This window comes from Grampus griseus, assembly GCF_964374135.1.
Source record: "Grampus griseus genome assembly, chromosome: 10".
Lineage (NCBI taxonomy): Eukaryota > Metazoa > Chordata > Mammalia > Artiodactyla > Delphinidae > Grampus > Grampus griseus.
In genome coordinates, this window is record NC_139004.1 from 48,655,856 (window position 1) to 48,677,803 (window position 21,948).

The 21,948-nt window shown below is 35.2% G+C and overlaps 1 protein-coding gene across 1 annotated transcript in view; it reads left to right on the forward strand.

Moving 5' to 3' along the window:
- Window positions 1-21,948, forward strand: part of ZCWPW2 (zinc finger CW-type and PWWP domain containing 2) — a 138,892-nt gene that overhangs the window by 37,838 nt on the left and 79,106 nt on the right. Inside the window, exon 2 of the mRNA XM_082663641.1 lies at window positions 15,745-16,098. Within this exon, the coding sequence (XP_082519767.1) occupies window positions 15,758-16,098 (341 nt within the window). The 5' untranslated portion in view covers window positions 15,745-15,757. The remainder of the gene's footprint in view (window positions 1-15,744; window positions 16,099-21,948) is intronic.

The window sequence follows — 21,948 nt, forward strand, 5'->3', positions numbered from 1 at the left end:
AATTCTGATGAGAGGCTAGAAAGAAAAGGCGAGAACTGTAGAAAAGCTTCAGTTTTCTTGGAGAATAGCTAAGTAATCTTGAACAGAATTTTGGTAGAAATGTGGATGCAAAGGGGGCATTCTGATAAGGTCTCATATGGAAATGAGGAACATGTTATTGAACAATGGAGAAAAGGTGATCCTTGTTATAAAGTGACAAAAACTTGGCTGATTTGTGTTCATGTCTAATGTTTCGTGGAAGGTAGAACTTGTAATGAAAGTGGATATTTGGCTGAGGAAATATCTAAGCAAAGTTTTGAAGGTACAGCTTAGCCTCTCTTGCCTAAGTAAAGTAAGTTTTCTTGACTTATCTCCATTGCCCAGTGGAGCTGTGGGTTGGAGCCGCCCTCATGACCCCAGGCCAGTAAAGCCCAGCTGAGCCACAGGCACCTGACTCTAACCTGTGAGAGCTACTGTGTGGGCTGCTCAAAGCCAAGGGGTAAGGCCACCTATAGCCTAGGAGACCCAACCCCTACCTGGCAAAACTGGGGGGGTGGAACCCAAGCCCCAGTGGGTCTGGAAGGGGTCCACAGCCCATTGTGCCTAGAGGGCAGAGCACAGAGCCAAAGAAGGTTATTATCCAGCATTAATGTTTAGACTTGCTCGGGACCTGTCACTCCTTTCTTTCTTATTTCTCGCTTTGGAGGGGGAATGAGTATCCTATGCCTGTCCCACCATTGTAGTTTGGAAGCACAGAACACATTTGATTTCAGAGGTTCACAGCTGGAGAGGAATTTGCCTCAGGATAAATCCTGCCTTCAGTCTCACTCATAACTGATTTAGGTGATATTTAGATGAGACTTTGGACTTCAGCTTTTTGAGTTGATATTGGAAGGAGTTAAGACATTTGGGAGTTGTTGGGAATGGAATAAATATATTTTTCATGTGAGAGGAACATGAATTGTGGGAGGCCAGAGATGGAATGCTGTAGACTGAATCTTTGTGTCCCCTCAAATTCTTACTGAAACCTAACACCCGGTGTGATGGCATTAAGAGGTAGAGCCGTTGGGTGGTGATTAAATCATAAAGTCAGAGCCTTTATGAATGGGATTAGTATCCTTATAAAAGAGGTTCTAGAGTGGTAGTACTCTTATTATCTCCAGAGAAGTGGTTAACTAATTTGTGAAGTAAAAAGTGGTAGTGCTGTCTGAAAATTGAGTGTCCAGAACCATTCATAATTATTGCATTAAATGAATGAATAAATAAACTAATGTGTAGCCTGAACTTTTGGCTGTATGATTTTGAATAAACATTCAATGTTTTCTATTTTCCAAATGTAATTTTTAAATTTTCTTCTGAATTCTCTAGTTTAATATGTTAGCTAAGTTATGAAATAAAAAATTAAAAACAGATGTTGAGTAAAGCAAGTTTACTTAGCACAGCTTTGCTTTTGTCAATATCTTTATAAACTGAAGTGTGGACTACTTAGGCATGATTTTATAGGGACCCCCCCTTAAAGATTCTAGCACTCTCCTGACCACATTCTCTTTCTCCTCTTCATTTGCACCTTTTGGATGTGGCAGTAATTTTGAAAACCAACCAAGTGTTGGAGAAAAGGTAAAAGAAATAATGAGAATCTGGTTTGAAAAGAATAAGTATTTTATAATCTGTATTATAAATTCTATTAGCCTGGATAAACTGTGTCAAATCTAAAATACCAAGAGGTTTAAGTTCGATACAATTGAAAATGAGTATCACTATTTAAGTAATAATGACATTTTCTTGGTGTTAATTTATCTTCTCAGTATTATCCACTGTGAGACCTAACTTCCTAAGAAAATCTGAAAACTTTATCTACCATTTAAAAGTAATCTTTTAATCCCCTTAACATTTTATAATAGACTATCATAATGGATTTTCCTAAGCTTTCCATTGATGCAGGTGCCAGTGAACTTAGAGTGCTTTCTCTGATGGTTCCAAGATGGACAGAATCCTAGGCAGTTGAGTAACAGATAGTAATGCTTTGCTTTCTTTTATATCTCTTCTACTTTATTTGTATCATTAGTATTCTCTTCAATATGATGTTTCTTCGTAGAAATATTTTAAAGTGACTTCATTTTGTGAGGAATAGTTAATCTATATAATATAATCCATAAACTTAACTAGTTAAATATAACTTCAATATGGTAAAAATAAACGGATAAATGAAGGGCACCTCTGTGAAACCCTCTGCATTGTTGTACCTCCCACCTTTTGCGCAGGAGGCCTCATGTCCCATTTAGGACATATGACCTACTTATATGTGGTCTGAGTGAGGATTCTTGTGTCATTTGATATTAAATACTAATAAGGCCTATTTTTCTTATTAAATAATAAATATAAATAGAAGGTTCTTGAATGAACATGTAATGGATAATTTCACTATTTGTAGAACTGTACCCCAACTCCTTACCCTCAGCTTAGTTGTCCCCAATACCTGCCTTGGACTTTAAATCTCCCTCATCTCTCTTTATATTTGAGTTTTGGCCAGTGGCCAACATATCTCCTCCTACTACTACATTGTTTGCAGCTCACAGTGGGGGCTCATGGAGGATGGATGATGGTGTGATAGTGTTCTGGAACATAAAACTAGAGGAAAGCCTTTACAAAGATAACTTTAATTTCTTCCATTTTTGGTGACCAGATCTATGTTTCAGTTTTGTGAAAGTCAGAAGATAAAGATGTCTGCTATTAGTACTGTTGTTTTTCAGTTTTGTCAGAGTCACAAGGTAAAGATGTTTGCTATTAGTACTATTGTTTAATATTTTCCTGGAGCTAATTAAAAGTAAAGAAAACAAGATACAGAGGACATCAGCAAGATAGCAGAATATGAGGCTTCTGACTTTTCTGCCTCCCACAGATGCACTGAATGAACAGCTACACGCAAATCAATTCCTTTGGAGAGAAATACAGAAACTAATTGAGGGACTTCCCTGGTGGCACAGTGGTTAAGAATCTGCCTGCCAATGCAGGGGACACAGGTTTGAGCTCTGGTCCGGGAAGATCCCACAGGTTGCGGAGCAACTAAGCCCACACGCCACCACTACTGAGTCTGTGCTCTAGAGCCCACGAACCACAACTACCAAGCCCGCGTGCCACAACTACTGAAGCCTGCATGCCTAGAGCCTGTGCTCCACAACAAGAGAAGCCACCGCAATGAGAAACCCGCACACTGCAGCGAAGAGTAGCCTCCACTTGACGCAACTAGAGAAAGCATGTGCGCAGCAACAAAGACCCAATGCAGCCAAAAATAAATAAATAAATAAAATAAAATTTTTAAAAAAAGAAACTAATTGAGTTACTCTACACATTGGGTGACAGAGAAAATACCTACATTGAAACGAGTAGGAAAGCTAAGATACATTCATGCTGTAAACCTTCTTGCAATCAGGAGGGAACCCTCAACTACCAGCTTCTCCCTGAGGAGTAGAGGGTTTGGACCACATGGCTAGCTCCTCAACTTTTGTGGCTGCTACCTAAGGAACTGGCTCCCAAATTATCTAGCTCTGAGAGTCAGTGGGGATCAGCATTTGTGAGTCCCCCAGGACCACATTAAACAAACAGATGGTTTTAAACAGAAGTGTAAGTACTCACCATGGCTATACCCCTGGGCTCAACAGAGGGAACAGGATAAAGCACAAGGTTATTAGTTTCTCCCTGATACTCTCAGTGTGAGTTTGACTGCATACTTTTCTAGTTGCTGCCCAAGGATTGAGAGTTTCTAATCAGCTTGTGTCTGGAAGCTGATTGTGCTCCTCCAGGAGCCTGAAAGTGCTGTGGGCACTTCCCTCCCCGTCTCTGCCCTCACTCACTCCAATGATAAAAGTGAGTGTCCAGCTTCTTCCTGGAAGGAGCTTCTCCATGCATCTAGCACCCCAACTTTTATGACTGCCACTCAAAGGACTGGCTTCCAAATCACCTAGCTTAGAGAGCCAAAAGGGCTTGGCACTCACAAGTCCCCATTCACTACAGAAAACTAGTAGGCAATTTCCAACAGATGTGTGAGCACTTCCTGCCATTGTCTCCCCAGGCTTATCACAGAGGGAGCAGGCAAAAACACAAGTCTCAGTTTTTACCTGGAAGGGATTTAAATATACACTTTTTTAGCTGCTGCCTAATGGTTCTGATTAGCCTGCATCTGGGAGCTGTTGGAGCACGTAATTAAAAGTTCTGTGGGACCCTGAATGGATGTGTGGAGACTTCCTGTGGTCTGAATTACCTGTCAGGTAATTCAAAATGCTTGTCATCAGGATGCTCACTGAGGTCAAGAGAGCAATGCATGAGCAAAGTGAGAATTTTAACTGAAAGAAGAAGTATAAAAATACTAAAAAGAAATTGTAGAGCTGAAGAATAAGTGAAGTGAAAAACTCAAAAGAGCGATTCAACAATAGACTCGATCAAACAGAAGAAAGGATCAATGAGCTTGAAGATAACTCACTGGAAGTCATCCAGTCAGAGGAGCAAAAAGCAAAAAGAACAAAAAAGAGTGAAAATATGGAGTGGGATGATATATTCAAAATTCTAAAAGAACTTATGAAAGAAAGAAAACTACCAACCAAGAATACTGTTTCTGGCAAAGTTGTCCTTCAGAATTGAAGGGGAAATAAAGATATTCTTAAACAAACAAAAGCTGAAGGAATTCATCCCCAGTAAACCTGCATTACAAGAAATGCTAAAGGAGTTCTTTAAGCTGAAGTGAAAGGATGCTGATTAGGAATATGAAAACATAAAAGTATAAAGCTCTCTGGTAAAGGTTAATATAAAGTTGTATTCAAAATACTCTAATAATGATGGTGGTGTGTAAATCACATGTAAATCTGGTGTAAAGTTTAAAAGAAAAAAGTATTAAAAATCTCTATAGCTCCAATACTTTTTTAATGGACACATAATAGAAAAAGATGGAATTGTGACATCAAAAACATAAAATGTGGGAACAGAGAGTAAATGTATGGAGATTTTGTATGTTATTGAAGTTATCAGCTTAAAATGGACTGTTATAACTATAGGATGTTTTAGGCAAGCCTCAAAGCAAAAATGTATAGTAGATATACAAAAGCTAATGAGAAAAGAAGCAAAGTGTACCACAGAAAATCATCAAATCATAAAAGATGAGAGAAAGAGAAGAAAATAGGAACAAAGGATCTACAAAACACCCAGAAAAGAATTAACAAAAGGGCAATAGTAAGTCTTTACTTGTCAAAAATTACTTTAGTTGGAAATGGACTAATTCTTTAGTTGTAGACTGAAAGTGAAGGGATGGGAAAAGATATTCCACACAAGTGGAAAGCAAAAGAGAGCAGCAATAGTTATTCTTGTATCAGACAAAATAGAATTTAAGTAAAAAAACTGTAAAAAGAGTCAAGGTTGTTATATAATGATAAAGAGGTCAGTTCATCAAGAGAATTTAACAGTTGAAAATATTTATGCACTCAATATTGGAGCGTCTAAATTTATAAAGCAAATATTAACAGATTTGAAAGGAGAAATAGACAACTATACAATAATAATAAGGGATCTCGGTAGTCCACTTTGAACAATGAATAGATCATCCAGACAGAAAATAAGGAAACACTGGACTTAAAGTATACTTTAGATGAAAAGAATCTCACAGACATATACAGAACATCCATCTAACAGCAGCAGAGTGCACAGTTCTTCTCAAATGTACATGTAACATCTTCCAGGATAGATCATATGTTAGACCACAAAACTAGTCTTAACAAATATAAGAAGATTGAAATCATATCAAGCATCTTTTCTGACAGTAATGGTATGAAACTGGAAATCAATTACAGGAGAAAAACTGGAAAATTCACAAATATGTGGAGATTAAACAACATGCTCCTGAGCAAATAGTTGGTCAAAGAAGAAATCAAAAGAGAATTCAAAAAATATCTTGAGAGAAATGAAAATGAAATGCAACATAATAAAATTATGGGATACAGCAAAAGTGATTCTAAGAGGGAAGTTTATAGTGATAAATGTCTACATTAAGAGGAAAGATCTCAAACAAACTAACTTTACCCCAGAAAAAACTAGAAAAAGGAGAACTACTAAGCCTAAATTTAGTAGAAGGAGGAAATAACACAGATCAGAGCAGAAATAAATGAGAGACTAGAAAGATAATAGAAAAGATCAATGAAACGAAGAGGTTTTTTTTTTGAAAAGGTAAACAAAATTGACAAACCTTTAACTAGACTAACAGAAAAAAAGAAAGAAGACTCAAAATCAGAAATGAAAGAGGAAATTTACACCTGATTACAACTGATGCCTCAGAAATACAAAGGATCATAAGAGACTACTGTGAACAATTATATGCCAAAAAATTGGATAACATAGAAGGTTGGAGAAATTGCTAGAAACATACAGCCTTCCAAGACTGAATTGTGAAGAAATAGAAAATTTGAACAGACCAATAACAAGTAAGGTGATTGAATCAGTAATCAAAAATTCTCCCAACAAAGAAAAGTCTAGGACCAGATGGCTTTACTGATGAATTCTACCAAGCATTTAAAGAATAATTAGTGGTAATTCCTTCTCAAACTCTTTCAAAAAGCTGAAGAGGAGAGAACAATTCCAAACTCATTTTACAAGCCCAGGATTACCTGATACCAAGATCAGAAAAGAACATTACTAGAAAAGAAAACTACAGACCAATATCCCTGATGAACATATATGCAAAAATCCTCAACAAAAATACTAGCAAACAGAATCAACAGCACATTAAAAAGGATCATATACCAGGATCAAGTGGAAGTTATTCACAAGATGCATGGATGGTTTAATATAAACCATCCATTGATTTGACATTTATAGTCAAAGCAGTAAACATGATACACCATAATGAAGGGGAAAATAATCATGTTATCATCTCAATAGATGCAAGAGAAAGAATTTGACAAAAGGCAGTACACTTTGATGACAAAAGCTCTTGACAAATTGGGTATGGAAGGAATGTGGGTCAACAAAATGATAGCCATATATAACAAGCTTACAGTTAACATGCTCATTAGTGAAAACTGAAAGCTTTTCATCTAGGATCAGGAATAAGAAAACAGTAGCTTCTATCGCCACTTTTATTCAACATAGAACTGGAAGTTCTAGCCAGGGCAATTAGGCAAGGAATATAAATAAAAGCATCCATATCAGAAATGAAGAAGTAAAATTGTCTCTGCAGAATACATGATCTCATATATAGAAAACCCTGAGAATGCTATCAAAAAATTGTTAAAACTAATAAATGAACTCAGTAAAGTTGCAAGATACAAAATCAACAAACAGAAATGAGTTGCATTTCTATACATTGACTACAAACTCTCTGGAAAAGAAACTAAGAAAACAATCTAATTTACAGTTGTGTTAAAAGGAATAAAATCCTATGTAATAAATTTAACCTAGGAGGTGAAAGATCTGTAAACTTAAAACTATAAAACATTGATGGAAGGAACTGAAGAAGATGTAAGTAAGTGGAAAGATATTCTATGTTCATGGATTAGAATTAATATTGTTAAAATATCCATACAAACCAAAATAATATGTAGATTCAATGCAATCCCTATGAAAATTCCAATGGCATTTTTCACAGAAATAGAAAAAATAATCCTAAAATTTGTGCAGAATCATGTGAAACTCCAAATAGCTAAGCAGTCTTGAGCAAAAAGAGCAAAGTTGGAGGCATTCTACTTCCTGATTTCAAACTATCTTACAAAACTTTAGTGATCAAAATGGTATGGTATTGACATAAAAACAGACACAGATCAATGGAACAGAATAAGGAGACCAGAAATGAACCTACATATATATGGGTCAACTAATCTTAAACAAAGGAATCAAGAATACACAATGTGGAAAGGATAGTATCTTCAGTAAATTGTCTTGGAGAACTAGATGTCCACATGCGAAAGAATGAAATTGGATCGTTAACTCATACCATACACAAAAATCAACTCAAAATGGGTTAAAAACTTAAATGTAAGACCTGAAACTGTAAAACTTCTGGAAGAAAGCATAGAGGAAAAGTTCCTTAAGACTGATCTTGTTAATGATTTTTTTTGGATCTGACACCAAAAGCAGAGGCAACAAAAGTAAAAATAAAGAAGTAGGGCTACATCAAACTAAATTGTTTCTGCATAGCAAGGGAGACAATCAATAAAATGAAAGGCAGCCTACAGAATGGGAGAAAATATTTTTAAACATAGATCCAATAAGGGGTTAATGTCCAAAATATGTAAGGAACTCTTACAAGTAACAGCCAAAGAAAAGGTTTAAGGTAAAAATGTGAAGTTTTTCTAAAGAAAATATGTGGCCATCAGATATATGAAAAGATCCTTCACCTCACTAATCATCAGGGAAATGTAAATCAAAACCACAGTTAACTATGTATCACTTCACACCTGTTAGGATGGCTCTTATCAAAAAGTCAAAAGATAATAGATGTTGGTGAGGATGTAGATACACTGGAAACTTGTGCACTGTAGGTGGGAATGCAAAATGATGCAGCTGCTATGGGAAACAGTATGGAGGTTCTTCAAAAAATAAAAATAGAACCACCATATGATTCAGCCATCCCACTTCTGGGTATTTATCCAAGAGAACTGAAATCAGGATCTCAAAGACACATTAGTACTCCCAGGTTTATAGCAGCACTATTCACAATACCCAAGATACGGAAACAACATGTGTCCATTGATGGATGAATAGATAAAGAAAATGTATAATGGAATACTATTCAGCCTTAAATAAGAAGGAAGTTCTGCAGTATGCAACAACATGGATGAACCTGGGGGACATTATGCTAAGTGAAAGAAGCCAGTCACAGAAAGACAAATACTATATGATTCCACTTACATGTGGTATCTACAGTAGTCAAATTCATAGCAACAAAGAATGGAATGGTTTCCAGGGGCAAGGGAAATGGTGAAGTGGGAAGTTATAAATTAGCAGGCATAAAGTTTTAATGAAGAAAGATAAGTAAATAATAGAGATCTGCTCTACAACATTGTACGTATAGTCAACAATACTCTATTATGCACTTCAAAAAATTGTCAAGAGGGTAGATCTCATGTTAAGTATTCTTACCACAATATAAAAAAATTAATAAAGTTTTTTCTAAAAAAAGAGTGAAAATGAACTTCCCTGGTGGTGCAATGGTTAAGAATCCACCTGCCAACACAGGGGACATGGGTTCAAGCCCTGGTTTGGGAAGATCCCACATGCTGTGGAGCAACTAAACCCATGCACCACAACTACTGAGCCTGTGCTCTAGGACCTGTGAGCCACAACTACTGAGCCCTTGTGCCACAACTACTGAAGCCCACACGCCTAGAGCCTGTGCTCCACAACAAGAGACGCCACCATTATGAGAAGCCCGTGCACTGCAACAAAGAGTAGCCCCCACTCTCTGCAACTAGAGAAAGCCTGCACACAGCAATGGAGACCCAACGCAGCCAAAAAAAAAAAAAAAAGAATGAAAATGAATTAACTAAGCATCAACTCAAGAAGAGAAAGATTAGCTCAACAAAGAATGCCCTAAGAAAGTAGAAGAAAGGAAAGATTAAAGTGCAGCTATCAATTATACAGAATTCAAAAGAATAAAAGAGAAGACTCGAGCTCTGTTTGTTTAAAAAGCCCTGACAAGATAAATGAGGGGGAAAAGGTATGAACAAATTAAGAGTGAAAGAAACATAATGAGAAATATAGTAGATGCACTAGAATTCTTTTTTTTTGTATTCTCTTTTATTATTTACAAATTTGAAATTTATTACAAGAAAAATTCTAAGTTTGTTTCATGATGAATTGTAGAAAATAAGCAACAAATTTGTATTTGTGCAAAACTTATATAGAATGCTTCTACATGATTCATAATTTTCTATCAATTTTACTACTCATTTATGTTTTTGTTAAATAATATTTTCAATTTTTTGTTTTTTAATTATGAGAAATTTAGAGAAAAAATGAAATACCTATATACTCATTGCCTGGACTTAGCGGACATTAACATTTTATTCTATTTGCTTCTGGTTGCTTAATTTTATTAAGAACTATAGTTGATTTACAATATTTTATTAATTTTAGGTATACAACATAGTGATTCAGTATTTTTATAGATAACAGTCCTTTTAAATTACTATAAAATATTAGCTATATTCCATGTGCTGTATAATATATCCTTGTGGCTTATTTACTTTACACATAGTAGTTTGTGCCTCTTTAGAATTCTTAAATATTTGACAAAATTGGAAAATCCTCCCTTAAGCAAACTTTCCAAAAAAAGAGAACATTCTATATTTCGCTTTATGAGGCTGTTTTAATCTTAATGTCAAAAACAGACAAAGACAAACGTAGAAATGAAAGTTGTAGAGCAATCTCATCTGTAAACACATATATGAACCAATCTTAACTAATTATTAATAAACTGAATGCAACAACATATGTTAAAGAAAAGAATGTTATGATGTGAACCCAGAATGCAAATATGGTTTATCATTAATTAAATCCATTAATACAACCTATTCAATTCACATATTTAAAAAGAAAAACCTTATGTTCACCTCAGTATACAGAAAGGCCTTCGATAAAATTCAACACCACTTCAGGTTTAAAAACAACAAAAATTCTCTTCATTAACTGGTAACTAAAGGAAAACAATTTTTTGTTCCCTTTCAATGGTCTCTACCAAAAACATGCGTATATGTTTGACTTTATAGTCAAATAGTAGAATCATTCTCTTTAAAATTAGAAAAAAAATCAGGATAGTGGCTTCTATTCAATATTATACCTGTCCTAGCCCTTGTAATAAAAGAAGACATAAGGATTGGAAATAGAAAAAGAAAAAGAAAGCTATCATACACACACAAACATGAGGAAGTACACCAAATGTGAAGTGAAATGCAAAACAATGCCTTGCCCAAGGATATAGAGCTGGTGAGGAGCAGAGCCTCAGAGGAATTCACATTTCATTTGGTTCCAAAGTCTGGAGTCAACAACTTCTAATCTACTGTCTAGTGACCCACTTCAACTGTAATATAAAATGCAGTATTATTCCTCATAAATTTCCTTGCAAAAGTATTAGCCAAATTCATATATATGTGTGTGTGTGTGTGTATATATATATATATATATATATATATCTCTATCTCAGTAACATTTCATAATCTTCCTTTAGATTTTGTTCTTCCTGTTTTTAGATTTTTTCCACTCTTTCAATATGATAAGCAGTGCACAGTGAATATTGTTGGTCTTTGTATGTATAAGTTAGTCACTTTTAAAAAATTTTTTTAGTTTTTGTATTTTATAATTAATTTTTATTGGAGTACAGATGCTTTACAACGTTGTATTAGTTTCTACTGTATAGCAAAGTGAATCAGCTATACATATACATATATCCTCTCTTTTTTTGATTTCCTTCCCATTTAGGTCACCACAGAGCACTGAGTAGAGTTCCCTGAGCTATACAGTGTGTTCTCATCAGTTATCTATTTTATACATGGTATCAATAGTGTATATATGTCAATCCCAATCTCCCAATTCATTCCACCCCCACTTCCTCCCTTGGTGTCCATACGTTTGTTCTCTATGTCTGTGTCTCTATTTCTGTTCTGCAAATAAGATCATATATACCATTTTTCTAGATTCCATATATATGTGTTAATATACGATATTTGTTTTTCTCTTTCTGACTTAGTTCACTCTGTATGACACTCTCTAGGTCCATCCATATCTCTACAAATGACCCAATTTCATTCCTTTTTGTGGCTGAGTAATATTCCATTTTATATATGTACCACATTTTCTTTATCTATTCCTCTGTTGATGGACATTTAGGTTGCTTGCATGTCCTAGCTATTGTAAATAGTGCTGCAGTGAACACTGTGGTACATGACTTTTTGAATTATGGTTTTCTCTGGGTATATACCAATTAGTGGGATTGCTGAGTCGTATGGTAGTTCTATTTTTAGTTTTTTAAGGAACCTCCATACTGTTCTCCATAGTGGCTGTATCAATTTACATTCCCACCAGCAGCATAGGAGGGTTCTCTTTTCTCCACACCCTCTCCAGCATTTATTGTTTGTAGACTTTTTAATGATGGCCATTCTGACTGCTGCGAGATGATACCTGGTTGTAGTTTTGATTTTCATTTCTCTAATAATTAGTAATGTTGAGCATTTTTTCATGTATTTGTTGGCCATCTGTATGTCTTCTTTGGAGAAATGTCTATTAAGGTCTTCCGCCCATTATTTGATTGAGCTGCTTGTATATTTTGGAGATAATTCTTTGTCAGTTGCTTCGTTTGCAAATATTTTCTCCCATTCTGAGGGTAGTCTTTTTGTCTTGCTTATGGTTTCCTTTGCTGTGCAAAACTTAATTAGGTTACATTTGTTTATTTTTGGTTTTGTTTCATTATTCCAGGAGGTGAATCGAAGAAGATCTTGCTGCAATTTATGTCAAAGAGTGTTGTGCCTATGTTTTCCTCTAAGAGTTTTATAGTGTCCGGCCTTACATTTAGGTCTTTAATCCATTTTGAGTTTATTTTTGTGTATGGTGTTAGGGAGTGTTCTAATTTCATTCTTTAACGTGTAGCTGTCCAGTTTTCTGAGCACCACTTATTGAAGAGGCTGTTTTTTCTCCATTGTATATTCTTGCCTCCTTTGTCATAGCTTAGGTGACCATAGGTGCCTGGGTTTATCTCTGGGCTTTCTATCCTGTTCCATTGATCTATATTTCTGTTTTTGTGCCAGTACCATGCTGTCTTGATTACTGTAGCTTTGTAGTATAGTCTGAAGTCAGGGAGCCTAATTCCTCCGGCTCTGTTTTTCTTTCTCAAGATTGCTTTGGCTATTCAGGGTCTTTTGCGTTTCCATAAATATCATAAAATTTTCTGTTCTAATTCTGTGGAAAATGCCGTTGGTAATTTGATAGGGATTGCATTGAATCTGTAGATTGCTTTGGGTAGTATGGTCATTTTCACAATATTGATTCTTCCAATCCAAGAACATGGTATATCTCTCCATCTGTTTCTGTCATCTTTGATTTCTTTCATCAGCATCTTATAATTTTCTGAGTACAGGTCTTTTGCCTCCTCAGTTAGGTTTATTCCTAGGTATTTTATTCTTTTTGTTGCAGTCGTAAATAGGATTGTTTTCTTAATTTCTCTTTCTGATCTTTCATTGTTAGTGTATAGGAATGCAATAGATTTTTGTGGATTAATTTTGTATCCTGCAACTTTACTAAATTTATTGATGAGCTCTCATAGTTTTCTGGTAGCATCTTTAGGGTTTTCTATGTATAGTATCATGTCATCTGCAAACAGTGACAGTTGTACTTCTTCTTTTCCAATTTGGGGTCCTTTTATTTCTTTTTCTTTTCTGATTGCCATGGCTAGCACTTCCAAGACTGTTGAATAATAGTCATGAAAGTGGACACCCTTATCTTGTTCCTGATTTTAGAGGAAATGCTTTCAGTTTTTCACCATTGAGAATAACGTTTGCTGTGGGTTTTCCATATGTGTCCTTTATTATGTTGATCTAGGTTCCCTCTCTGCCTACTTTCTGGAGAGTTATCATATATCAATGTTGAATTTTGTCAAAAGCTTTTTTTGCATCTATTGAGATGATCATGTGGTGTTTATTCTTCAGTTTGTTAATATGGTGTATCACATTGATTGATTTGCATATATTGAAGCATCCTTGCATCCCTGGGATAAATCCCACTTGATTGTGGTGTATAATCCTTTTAATGTGTTGTTGGATTCTGTTTGCTAGTATTTTGTTGAGGGTTTTTACGTCTATGTTTATCAGTGATATTGGCCTGCAGTTTTCCTTTTTGTGATATCTTTGTCTGGTTTTGGTAACAGGATGACGGTGGCCTCATAGAATGCGTTTGAGAGTGTTGCACCCTCTGCAATTGTTTGGAAGAGTTTGAACAGGATAGGCATTAGCTCTTCTCTAAATGATTGATAGAATTCGCCTGGAAAGCCATCTGGTCCTGGACTTTGTTTGTTGGAAGATTTTTAATTACAGTTTCAACTTCATTACTTCTGATTGGTCAGTTCCTATTTTCTGTTTCTTCTTGATTCAGTGTTCAAGGTTATACTTTTCTGAGAATTTGTCCATTTCTTCCAGGTTGTCCATTTTACTGGCATATAGTTGCTTGTAGAAGTCTCTTATAATTCCTTGTGTTTCTGTGATTTCAGTTGTAACTTCTCCTTTTCCATTTCTATTTTTTTTGATATGAGTCCTCTCCCTTCTTTTCTTGAGGAGTCTGGCTAGTGGTTTATCAATTTTTTTTATCTTCTCAAAGAACCAGCTTTTAGTTTTATTCATCTTTGCTATTGTTTTCCTCATTAGGTTAGTCTCTTTTAAGTTTATTTTCTTTGTATACATTCAAATGAGTGGGATTAATAGGTCAAAAATTGTGGCTATGGCTATTGAAATACATTGGCAAATTTTATTCTAAAGCGATTTGTAGTGATCATGGAAAGTGTGATTATAAGTGTGTTTCTAATTATACAATTAACTCATGGATTAAGAGCTTCTTTAAATGGTGCTTATATTGGATAGTGGTTGTTCTACTGATTTATTAATATGGTATATGTAAGTCTTTTTTTAAAAAATAGGTTTTGTATTACAAAATAAGTTGCTGAGGGCTTCCCTGGTGGCGCAGTGGTTGAGAGTCTGCCTGCCGATGCAGGGGACACGGGTTCGTGCCCCTGTCTGGGAAGATCCCACATGCCGCAGAGAGGCTGGGCCCGTGAGCCATGGCTGCTGAGCCTGCACTTCCGGAGCCTGTGCTCCGCAATGGGAGAGGCCACAACAGTGAGAGGCCCACATACCGCAAAAAAAAAAAAAAGTTGCTGATAGTTTTTCTTGTATTTCAGCTATATTACTTATTTTTTAGTATACACGTAACTATTATTATTTTTGCTAGAAGTCAGGGGCTAACTCATATAATTCTAACGTTTTATATGTTTAAAATTTTCATAATAAAAAACCTCTGAGAAATTTTTTTCAAATCACTTGAATTAATAATGGATAAAAGGCAAAGCTATATAAGCAAAAGAATCCTTTAATTTTTTTAAAATAAATTTCAAATTTTCACATGGTGAAATATTTTGCTACCTTTGATTTTCCTCAGAATTAGAAAAGGGGATCAAGTCACACTATGTCCACCATATACCCAAGAGGCAGTACTGCCTAGTGGATAAGACCACACAATTAGGGAGAAAACTGCCTGCATTTAAATCCCAACTCTGTCACATAGTACCTCTGGGACTTTAAATAAATTACCAGACTTTTCTAAGCTTCTCTTTTCTCTCTAAAAGTGCTCATACTGAGGTTGTTGGGAAGACTATAAGCTGTGTGCATAAGGCACTTAGAATAGTATTTGGCTCACAGTCAGCACTGAATAAGGCTTAGCTGTTATTATGGCAAAAGTACTGGATATGTACTAACTGGTAATAGAATAGATATTAGAGTAAACCTCTACTCCACTTCTGCTCCATCATACTTTTCTTATTTTTAATTTTGGAGCATTTTATGACCAGAGTGATTGATGCTTCTGTTTTGTTCCTTTGTTTCTGGGTAGGTGGAAACGTAACATGTTCAGCATGTACAGAGAGGAGGTGGGCAAAAAAGTTATAAAAGAGCCACTTCTCGGATTTTGGCTTTGACTTTCTCTCCTTATACCCTGAAATCTTATTCTTTTATTTTCCTGTTATTTATTTTCCAGATTAAATGCATTTATGGAAAAAGGAAAATTGAATAGTAAGATGATAGCAGAATATTGTAATACGGCAATGGATTCCTCAGTGGAAAACAACATTTATGTAAACAAAGTGTGGGTTCAGTGTGAGAATGAAAGTTGTTTGAAATGGAGATTGTTGTCAAGTGAGGATGCAGCCAAAGTTGATCACAATGAATCATGGTACTGCTTCATGAACACTGACTTAAGGTACAATAAGTGCTCTGTTTCTGAAGAAGACTTTCCTGAAGAGTCTCAGCTTCATCAAAGTGGATTTAAGATCGTCTATTCACAGCTCCCTCTTGGAAGCCTGGTTTTGGTAAAATTACAGAATTGGCCAAGGTAAGATTTTTGTTGCTGTTTTATAGTAAACTATTGAGGTATAGTCTTGCTAAGTTTATTGACTTTCAAAACTTTTCAAAGAATCAACTTCTTCCCTATTGTTGTCTAACTTCTTATTTATTGTATTTTGATCTCATTGTTATTCTTTCCCTGACTTCTTGGGGTTTAAGTCTTCTTTTTCTAGTTTCTTAAACTGGAAACTTAGATAACTGACTCATATCTGTTTCCCTCCTTATATGAGTGATTAAAGCTGTAAATTTCTCTTATTAAGTACTACTTCAGTTATATCTCACAAATTTTAATATGTTGTATTTTATTACTATTCAGTTTGTGATTTCTTCTTTGAAATGAGTTATTAGAAATGTGTTTTTAAATTATAAAATATGCAGGATTCTAAAAATGTCTTATTTGTTTTGATTCCTAATTTAACTGTTGTAGTCTGTTTCATTGAATCTTGATTTATGGCACAGCATGACCTATCCTGAAAAACATTTATATTCTGTAACTGTTGCCTAGATGCCTAAAAGATTTTTTTCTTTTTCTTTAGGTATTTGTATATTTACTGCTGTATGGCTTAGGTTTTCCTGTTCTGAGTTTATTTTCCAAGTATGCAATCTGCCTTTTCAGTGTATGGTTTCAAATCTTTTTATTTCAATAAGGTTTTTTTAAAATTTTAAGCAGTTTATTCAGTTGCATTGCTTTGATTTTATTTTGGGACTTCTGTAGTACTGATAGTGAATCTTCTGTGGTTAGATTTGGTATTACTTTTTTCTTCCAATGTTATCATCTTTTCATTTTTTTTAATTTAAATATTTTTCCCTTTCTATCTTTTATTTTTCTGAAGGAGTTACAAATTGAACTTATTTTTTCTGTGTTCCTTCCAGTTTAGTCTTTATTGAAAACTTTATAATTTCTTTCATGAGTTTTGCTGCCTCTCTTTTTATTTTTTTTAATTTTGCAATTTTTTAAAACATCTTTACTGGAGTATAATTGCTTTACAATGTTGTGTTAGTTTCTGCTATATAACAAAGTAAATCAGCTCTATGTATACATATATCCCCATATGCGCTCCCTCTCGCGTCACCCTCGCACCCTCCATATCCCACCCCTCTAGCTGCTAACAAAGCACCAGGGTGATCTCCCTGTGCTGTGTGGCTGCTTCCCACTAGCTATCTATTTTATATTTGGTGGTGTATATATGTCAGTGCCACTCTCTCACTTCTTCTTAGCTTACCCTTTCCCCTCCCCATGTCCTCAAGTCCATTCTTTATGTCTGCATCTTTATTCCTGTCCTGCCCTTAGATTGTTCAGAACCATTTTTTTTTTAGATTCCGTATATATGTGTTAGCATGTGATATTTGTTTTTCTCTTTCTGACTTACTTCACTCTGTATGACAGGCTCTAGGTCCATCCACCTCACTACAGATAACTCAATTTTGTTTCTTTTTATGGCTGAGTAATATTCCATTGTATATATGTGCCACATCTTCTTTATCCATTCATCTGTCAGTAGACACTTAGGTTGCTTCCATGTCTTGCCTATTGTAAATAGTGCTTCAGTGAACATCATATATGACTCTTTTTGAATTATGGTTTCCTCGGTATATGCCCAGTACTGGGATTGCTGGGTCGTATGGTACTTCTATTTTTAGTTTTTGAAGGAACCTCCATAGTGGCTGGATCAATTTACATTCCTACCAACAGTGCAAGAGGGTTCCCTTTTCTCCACACCCTCTCCAGCTATTGTTGTTTGTAGATTTTCTGATGATGCCCATTTTAACTGCTGTGAGGTGATACATCATTGTAGTTTTGCTTTGCATTTCTCTAATAATTAGTGATGTTGAGCAGCTTTTCATGTGCTTCTTGGCCATCTGTATGTCTTCTTCAGAGAAATGTCTATTTAGGTCTTCTGCCCATTTTTGTATTGGGTTGTTTGTTTTTTTGATATTGAGCTGGATGAGCTGCTTGTAAATTTTGGAGATTAATCCTTTGTCAGTTGCTTCATTTGCAAATATTTTCTCCCATTCTGAGGATTGTCTTTTCATCTTGTTTATGGTTTCCTTTGCAGTGCAAAAGCTTTTAAGTCTCATAAGGTCCCCTTTGTTTTTGTTTTTATTTCCATTTCTTTAGGAGGTGGGTCAAAACTGATGTTGCTGTGATTTATGTCAAAGTGTGTTCTTCCTATGTTTTCCTCTAAGAGTTTTATAGTGTTTAGCCTTACATTTATGTCTTTAATCCATTTAGAGTTTATTTTTGTGTATGGTATTAGGGAGTGTTCTATTTTCATTCTTTTACATGTAGCTGTCCAGTTTTTCCAGCACCATTATTGAAAGCACTGTCTTTTCTCCATTGTATATTCTTGCCTCCTTTCTCAAACACAAGGTGACCATATGTGCATGGGTTTATCTCTGGGCTTTCTATCCTGTTCCATGGATCTATATTTCTGTTTTTGTGCTAGTGCCATACTGTCTTGATTACTGTAGCTTTGTAGTATAGTCTGAAGTTAGGAAGCCTGATTCCTCCAGCTCTGTTTTTCTTTCTCAATATTGCTTTGGCTATTTGGGGTTTTTTCTGTTTCCATATAAATTGTGAAATTTTCTGTTCTAGTTCTGTGAAAAATGCCATTGGTAGGTTGATAGGAATTGCATTGAATCTGTAGATTGCTTTGGGTAGTATAGTCATTTTCACAGTATGGATTCTTCCAATCCAAGAACATGGTATATCTCTGCATCTGTTTGTATCATCTTTAATTTCTTTCATCAGTGCCTTATAATTTTCTGTATACAGATCTTTTGTCTCCTTAGGTAGGTTTATTCCTAGGTATTTTATTCTTTCTGTTACAGTGGTAAAAAGTAGTGTTTCCTTAATTTTTCTTTCAGATTTTTCATCATTAGTGTACAGGAATGTAAGAGATCTCTGTGCATCAATTTGTATCCTGCTACTTTACCAGATTCATTGATTAGCTCTAGTAGTTTTCTGCTAGCATCTTTAGGATTATCTATGTATAGTATCATGTCATTTGCACACAGTGACAGCTTTACTTCTTCTTTTCTCTTTTGGATTCCTTTTATTTCTTTTTCTTCTCTGATTGCTGTGGCTAAAACTTCCAAAACTATGTTGAATAAGAGTGGTGAGAGTGGGCCACCTTGTACTGTTCCTTATTGTGGTGGATATGGTTTCTGTTTTTCACCATTGAGAACAATGTTGGCTGTGGGTTTGTCATATATGGCCTTTATTAGGTTGAGGTAAGTCCCCTATATTCCTACTTTCTGGAGGGTTTTTATCATAAATAGGTGTAAGCTTTTGTTGAAGCTTTTGCAGCATCTATTGAGTGTTTCATATGGTTTTTGTTCTTCAGTTTGTTAACATGGTGTATCACATTGATTGGTTTGCGTATATTGAAGAATCCTTGCATTCCTGTGATAAACCCCACTTGATCATGGTGTATGATCCTTTTAATGTGCTGTTGGAATCTGTTTGCTAGTATTGTGTTGAGAATTTTTGCATGTATGCTCATCAGTGATATTGGCCTGTGTTTTCTTTTTTAGTGACACCTTTGTCTGGTTTTGGTATCAGGGTGATGGTGGCCTCAGAGAATGAGTTTGGGAGTGTTCCTCCCTCTGCTATATTTTGGAAGAGTTTGAGAAGGATCCGTGTTAGCTCTTCTCTAAATGTTTGAAAGATTTCACCTGGGAAGCCATCTGGTCCTGGGCTTTTGTTTGTTGGACGATTTTTAATCACAGTCTCAATTTTAGTGCTTTTGATTGGTCTGTTTATATTTTCTGTTTCTTCCTGGTTCGGTCTCAGAAGGTTGTGCTTTTCTAAGAATTTGTCCCTTGCTTCCCGGTTGTCTATTTTTGGCATATTGTTGCTTGTAGTAATCTCTTACGATCCTTTGTATTTCTGCAGTGTCAGTTGTTACTTCTCCTTTTTCATTTCTAATTCTGTTGATTTCAGTCTTCTCCCTTTTTTTCTTGATGAGTCTGGCTAATGGTTTATCAATTTTGTTTATCTTCTTAAAGAACCAGCTTTTAGTTTTATTGATCTTTGCTATTGTTTCCTTCATTTCTTTTTCATTTATTTCTGATCTGATCTTTATGATTTTTCTCCTTCTGCTAACTTTGGGGGTTTTCTGTTCTTTTTCCTCTAACTGCTTTAGGTGTAAAGTTAAGTTGTTTATTTGAGATGTTTTTTGTTTCTTGAGGCAGGATTCTGTTGCTAAAACTTGCTTCTTAGAACTGCTTTTGCTGCATCCCATAGGTTTTAGGTCATCTTGTTTTCATTGTCATTTGTTTCTGGGTATTTTTTGCTTTCCTCTTTGATTTCTTCAGTGATCTCTTAGTTATTTAGTAGCATATTGTTTAGCTTCCATGTGTTTGTATGTTTTACTTTTTTTTTTTTCCGTAATTGACTTCTAGTCTCATAGCATTTTGGTCAGAAGAGATACTTGATACAATTTCAATTTTCTTAAATTTACCAAGGCTTGATTTGTGGCCCAAGATATGATCTGTCCTGAAGAATGTTCCATGAGCACTTGAAAAGAAAGATTATTTTGTTGTTTTGGATTGACTGTCCAATTAAGTCCATCTTTTTTAATGTATCACTTAAAGCTTGTGTTTCCTTATTTATTTTCATTTTGGATGATCTGTCCATTGGTGAAAGTGAGGTGTTAAAGTCCCCTACTATCATTGTCTTACTGTCAATTTCCCCTTTTATGGCTATTAGGATTTGCCTTCGGTATTGAGGTGCTCCTATTTTCAGTTCATAAATATTTACACTTGTTACATCTTCTTCTTGGATTGATCCCTTGATCATTATTTAGTGTCCTTCTTTGTCTCTTGTAATAGTCTTTATTTTAAAGTCTGTTTTTTCTGATATGAGAGTTGCTCCTCCAGCTTTAATTTGATTTCCGTTTGCGTGGAATATCTTTTTCCATCCTCTCACTTTCAGTCTGTATGTGTCCCTAGGTCTGAAGTGGATCTCTTGTAGACAGCTATATACGGGTCTTTTTTTTGTATCCATTCAGCCAGTCTGTTCCTTTTGGTTGGAACATTTCATCTATTTACATTTAAGGTAATTATCAATATGCATGTTCCTATAACCATATTCTTAATTGTTTTGGGCTTGTTATTGTAGGTGTTTTCCTTCTCTTTTCTTTCCTGCCTAGAGAAGTTCCTTTAGCATTTGTTGTAAAGCTGGTTTGGTGGTGCTGAATTCTCTTAGCTTTTGCTTGTTTGTATAGTTTTTAATTTCTCCGTCGAATCTGAATGACATCCATGCTGAGTAGAGTAGTCTTTGTTGTAGGTTTTTCCCTTTCATCACTTTAGATATGTCATGCCACTCCCTTCTGGCTTGCAGAGTTTCTGCTGAAAGATCAGCTGTTAACCTTATGGCGATTCCCTTGTATGTTATTTGTTGCTTTTCCCTTGCTGCTTTTAATATTTTTTCTTTGTATTTAATTTTTGATGGTTTGATTAATATGTGTCTTGGCATGTTCCTCCTTGGATTTATCCTGTATGGGACTCTTGGCGCTTCCTGGACTTTATTGACTATATTCTTTCCCATACTAGGGAAATTTTCAACGGTAACCTCTTCAAATATTTTCTCAGTCCCTTTCTTTTTTCTTCTTCTTCCTGGAGCCCTATTATTTGAATGTTGATGTGTTTAATGTTGTCCCAGATGTCTCTGAGACTGTCCTCAATTCTTCTCATTCTTTTTTCTTTAGCCTGCTCTGCAAGTTATTTCCACTATTTTATCTTCCAGGTCACGTATCAGTTATGCTGCTGTTGATTCATTGTAAAGAATTTTTAATTTCATTTATTGTGTTCTTCATCATTGTTTATTTGCTTT